This window comes from Penaeus japonicus, unplaced genomic scaffold (assembly GCF_977035675.1).
Source record: "Penaeus japonicus unplaced genomic scaffold, GWHDUDI00000001_assembly GWHDUDI00000004, whole genome shotgun sequence".
In the NCBI taxonomy this organism is placed as follows: Eukaryota; Metazoa; Arthropoda; class Malacostraca; order Decapoda; family Penaeidae; genus Penaeus; species Penaeus japonicus.
In genome coordinates this window covers 43,438,199-43,443,871 of record NW_028234406.1, presented here as the reverse complement: position 1 = coordinate 43,443,871, position 5,673 = coordinate 43,438,199, and the positions used below count along the sequence as shown (strand labels likewise).

The 5,673-nt window shown below is 36.0% G+C and overlaps 2 protein-coding genes across 2 annotated transcripts in view; both read left to right on the top strand.

Annotated features, from left to right (window-relative positions):
* The first annotated feature begins 722 nt into the window (after window positions 1–722).
* On the top strand, window positions 723–1,472 carry LOC147472019 (cuticle protein 7-like). The gene is made up of 2 exons (XM_086535837.1): window positions 723–757; window positions 1,074–1,472. Exons 1-2 carry the CDS (start codon window positions 746–748, stop codon window positions 1,470–1,472), a joined length of 411 nt encoding a protein of 136 aa, XP_086391963.1. The 5' UTR covers window positions 723–745.
* Window positions 1,473–5,016: 3,544 nt separating this feature from the next.
* The window catches only part of LOC122268054 (uncharacterized), a 994-nt gene continuing 337 nt past the window's right edge, over window positions 5,017–5,673 (top strand). Inside the window, exons 1-2 of the mRNA XM_086535757.1 lie at window positions 5,017–5,056; window positions 5,528–5,673. The exon at window positions 5,528–5,673 is cut by the window's right edge and continues 337 nt beyond it. Of these exons, the coding sequence (XP_086391883.1) occupies window positions 5,045–5,056; window positions 5,528–5,673 (158 nt within the window). The 5' untranslated portion in view covers window positions 5,017–5,044. The remainder of the gene's footprint in view (window positions 5,057–5,527) is intronic.

Genomic DNA, 5,673 nt, shown 5'->3' with positions numbered 1-5,673 from the left:
GTGAAAAGAGATTCGGCGTCCAGACTCATCATGGTCGAGGGCGTGACCCCACGAACACGGGCGATGAAGTCCTGTGAGTGGCGAAGGTGGGCGGGCGAGAAGGTGCCCAGAAGTGGAGTAAGGGACTGAGCCAGCCAGGAGGCAAGAGGGTGCGTCACAGAGCCTCGGGAGGAGATGATGGGGCGCAGGGGCACGTCAGGTTTATGGGTTTTGGGTAACCCATAGAAGTGAGGAAGGTGGGGATTTATGTATATATGTATATATATGTATATATGTATATATATATGTATATATGTATATATACATATATACATGTACACACACACACACACATATGTATATATATATATACATACATATATATACATATATATGTATATATATATATATATATATATATATATATATATATATATATATATATATATGTGTGTGTGTGTGTGTGTGTATACATACATATATTCAAACATAATATTACCTTTTTCACATTTTGCAGCTGTAGTTTTCATTACTGTCAATATCAATTTTATACCAGTAGCATCATCAAGCTGTTGCTAACATCGTCACTGGAATTATCAGCTTGTATTTTAAAAGTGCTTTCACGTTTCCATCATTAAAGTCAGCTGTGTCTGTTGTATCCACATAATAGTGACGTCACAGCTTCATTCTAGTGATGGTATATTAAGGATTTCCTCCTTCAGTCTAGCATCACAGCTCACTCAGCTCCTCTGCAACCAACACCAACATGTCTGTGAAAGTGAGTAGCTTTAAGAAAAGATTCTCTCTCTCTTTCCCTCTTGGTCCATTCCCCCTTTTCCCCATTTTTTGTGCTACTTCTTCAGTTCTCTTCACTCTCTTCTCTCTATCCCTTCTGCTTTTGGTTCTTTCTCTGTCCCATGTATCATATTCATTAACATAGCATTTTGCCGTTGCAACATTATGCATTAATCCAACATAATAATGTGTAGAACGTCACTTGTGTAGTGACAGGACGCCTTTTCCGCCCCGTCCATTCTTGTGCCGTTCTCCATGTGTGCGAATTTTAGTTTTTGATTCCCAGTTTCCTCCTGCAGCTGTTCCTCCTCCTGGGCGCCCTCGCGGCTCTGGCCTCCGCCGTCCCCCGTCCCGACAATCCTCCCGTGTACGGCGCTCCTCCCCCGACCTACAAGCAGCCAGGAATGCCCTTCGACTTCGCCTACGCCGTCAGGGACGACTATTCGGGCAACGACTACGCCCACCAACAGACTAGCGACGGCCACGTGACTTCCGGGTCTTACCACGTGGTTCTTCCCGACGGCCGAACCGAGGTGGTGTCGTTCGAAGCCGATCACGACAACGGCTACGTCGCCAACGTCGTCTACGAGGGGGAGGCCAGGTACCCCGCTCCCGCCCCCTCCTACCACCCACCCACACCCTCCTATCACGCCCCTGCCCCCTCCTACCCACCTCCCCCACCCCATCCACACGATTAATACCCATCTATCATGAACTTAGAGAACAAAAGAGTTTTGAAACTCTAGTCACACCATCAAAGCTCCTACAAGCCAAACCAAAGTCTCTTCTTACCATTTATGTTCTGAATTATGATATCTTTATCATGTTGACTGTCATGAACTTATTGCCATGCTAATGTGCTCCAACACAAATTTCAGAGTGACGTTATATTTCACTCGTGCAAATAAAAGCAGATAGATTATATTTTCCTTTTCATAAGTCCTCACGACTCACAGAGAGATGTAGTCATTATATTTCTTTACTTTTGTTATCTTAGCATTTTGTTATTTCTATCTTTATCAGTCTCTTTCCTTTGTGGTCAGGATTCTTCCACTGACCCTCTGAGTGGCTGGACGTCCGCTTCAGAACAATGACATATTCTATCTATCTTTCTAGTCCCCTTTTCCTTTTCAAAAGCTATCATTACAAAACTCTTCATTCAGCCATCTAACATTATCATTCGTTTTCTCAAAGCATAGATCTCTCAACATCAGTTTCAGGTCAGTAGCAACATCTTTTACTTAATCTTCCCTTCGTCATTACTTGGACACAAAAGAGCAAGCGGTCAGCCTCACCGGTGCTGCTGACTCGATCCTACCTTATTGATCGTACGATGCGAGTGTCCTGCTGTGAAATAGGATGTTCTGCTTGTTCCTCATATAGAATGATGTGAAAATCCTACAGGGCTGTAGCTATGTAGCACGGATGATTTTTTCAACAACAGACGATTCAGCACAACCGTTTCAGTAACATCATATGGAACCCAAGGATCGATTCATACATCAAGATCCATATATAAGTTGAAAGAATACTTTAAATCGTCTGAACCTGTTTGAGAGATTGTAATGGTGCACTACTTTCTTGTGCGTGTGTTCGTGTGTGGAAGACATACGTTTTGCCGCGATCAAAAGGGGGCGCTGAATCCCATGCCCAATTTTTATCTAAAGATAGATTCTTTCTCTCTCTCTCTTTCTCTTTCTCACTCTCTCTCTCTTTTTCTCTCTCTCTTTCACCCCCCTCTGTCCCTCTCTTTCTATCTCTCTCTGTTGAAAATAATAATGATAATAAAAAAAAATGGAAGTCGTCCAAAAGTCTCTCTCTCTTCTCTTCTCTCTCTCTCTCTATACATATACATATATATATATATATATATATATATATATATATATATATATACATATATATATATATACATATATACATACACACATCATTATGACCGACCTGTGACTACTGATTCCGAAACGACTCTATGGGACGAAAACCCCGCGATGAAAGTCGTCCCAAAGTCTCAGTGCCAAGAAGCAAGGATGTCGCTCCTCGCTAGATGGACGACGAGTTCCTTGCCTCAGGCTGTCCCGTTGACGCTTTGCAGCTGCTCTCCTTCGACCAGGAGACAGAATTAGAATAAGTATCAATTTCGCTAAATCTTCGCCTTCTTTTCTTTCTACTCTTTTTCCCCCTGCTCCTTTTTGTTCTTATGTTCTTTTTCTTCTTTTTCTCCTCTTTTTACCTCCTTTTCTTCTTCTTCTCCCCTATTTACCTCTTTTTCTTCTTCTCCTCCTTTTTCTCATTCTCCAAAGCCGACCAATATCAATGCGATTTTGAAATCCAGTCTTTTCATACAACTAAACTTCTTTCAAAAATGATAAGTCTCAAACTTGCTATTTATAAAGGCGACGATAACGATGAAGATGATGCTGAAAAAGATGATAGTGACTATGGTAATTATGATAATGATCATGATGATGATAATAGTAATGACAGTAATGATGATATTAATGAGGATAATGATGATTGTAATTATGTCAACATTAATTTAGGTAATATCAATATTGCTGATGATAACAATGATAATGATAATAGCGATAAGAATGATAATGAGGATAATAATAATGCTGTTTATGATAATAACAACAACAATTATAATACTGATGATAATAACAATAATGATATTAAAGATAATGATAATGAAACTATAATTACAATAATGATAATATTCATAATGATCATAGAAAATGCTAGCAGTAATGATCATGATAACAATATTGATAATGATGAAATAATATTAACAATAAAATAACGATAATGATAAGGATAATAATAATGTTTATTCAAATCACGGCTGAATGGGGGAGATTTAGATCAGTTTATGCCTATAGGACATTGTACATTTATCACACTATATTGATCTTTGTATCTCATGATGATGATGATGTTATTGTTATCATCATTATTGTAATCATTATTACCATAATCGTTATCATCACTTTCATTCTTGTTATTTTCATACTTTTTGTCAACATCACTATCCAATCATTATCTTTACATCTTGAATATATCATTATCTTTATTGTTATTGTAACTGTTTATATCATTATCATCATTATTATTATATTAGCATTAGCAGCATCATCATTATGAAAATAATAATTATCATTATTATCCTCATTATGTCTTCAGCATCATAAACATGTCTGTTAATTTACCAATGTATAGTTATATATATGTATATATATATATATGTGTATATAAATGTATATATATACATATATATGTATATATATAAATATATATATATACATATATAATATATACATATGTATATATATATACATATATGTATATATATATATATATATATATATATATATATATATATATATATATATATATGTGTGTGTGTGTGTGTGTGTGTGTGTGTGTGTGTGTGTGTGTGTGTGTACACACACACATATATACATATATATATGCGCATACATATATATATATATATATATATATATATTATATATATATACAATATATGCATATATATATATATATATGTATATAAATACATATGTATACATATAAATATGTGTACATATATATATATGTGTGTATATACATATATACATACACACACACACACACACACACACACCCATAAATATATATACATATATATATATATATATATATATATATATATATATAAATATGTATATGTATATGAATATACATATATGTATATATATATATATATATACATATATATATATATATATACATATATATATATATATATATATATATATATATATATATATATATATATATGTATACATACATGCATACATATACAGTATATATATATATATATATATATATTATATATATATATATATCTATATATATATAAATATATATATATGTGTGTGTGTGTGTGTGTGTATGTATATATATGTATATATATGTGTGTGTACGTATACATACATATATTCAAACACATAATTACCTTTTTCACATTTTGTAGCTGTTATTGTTTTCATTATTACCAATATCAATTTTATACCAGTAGCATCATCAAGCTGTTGCTAACATCGTCACTAGAATTATCAGCTTGTATTTTAAAAGTGCTTTCACGTTTCCATCATTAAAGTCATCTGTGCCTGTTCTATCCACATAATAGTGACGTCACAGCTTCATTCTAGTGATGGTATATTAAGGATTTCCTCCTTCAGTCTAGCATCACAGCTCACTCAGCTCCTCTGCAACCAACACCAACATGTCTGTGAAAGTGAGTAGCTTTAAGAAAAGATTCTCTCTCTCTTTCCCTCTTGGTCCATTCCCCCTTTTCCCCATTTTTTGTGCTACTTCTTCAGTTCTCTTCACTCTCTTCTCTCTATCCCTTCTGCTTTTGGTTCTTTCTCTGTCCCATGTATCATATTCATTAACATAGCATTTTGCCGTTGCAATATCATGCATTAATCCACCATAATAATGTGTAGAACGTCACTTGTGTAGTGACAGGACGTACGCTAAGAATCCCAACAAAAGATTTAGTTATTGCAATTGTTCTAGTGTATTGGTGCTATTACCGTTAACGTTATTTTATGTCAAAAGATTTCAGAATACAATAAAGGATTTCTTACAATGGAAGTGGCTTGATATTCCTACTTTCCTGCGACGCCTTTTCCGCCCCGTCCATTCTTGTGCCGTTCTCCATGTGTGCGAATTTTAGTTTTTGATTCCCAGTTTCCTCCTGCAGCTGTTCCTCCTCCTGGGCGCCCTCGCGGCTCTGGCCTCCGCCGTCCCCCGTCCCGACAATCCTCCCGTGTACGGCGCTCCTCCCCCGACCTACAAGCAGCCAGGATGGCCCTTCGACTTCGCCTACGCCGTCAGGGACGACTATTC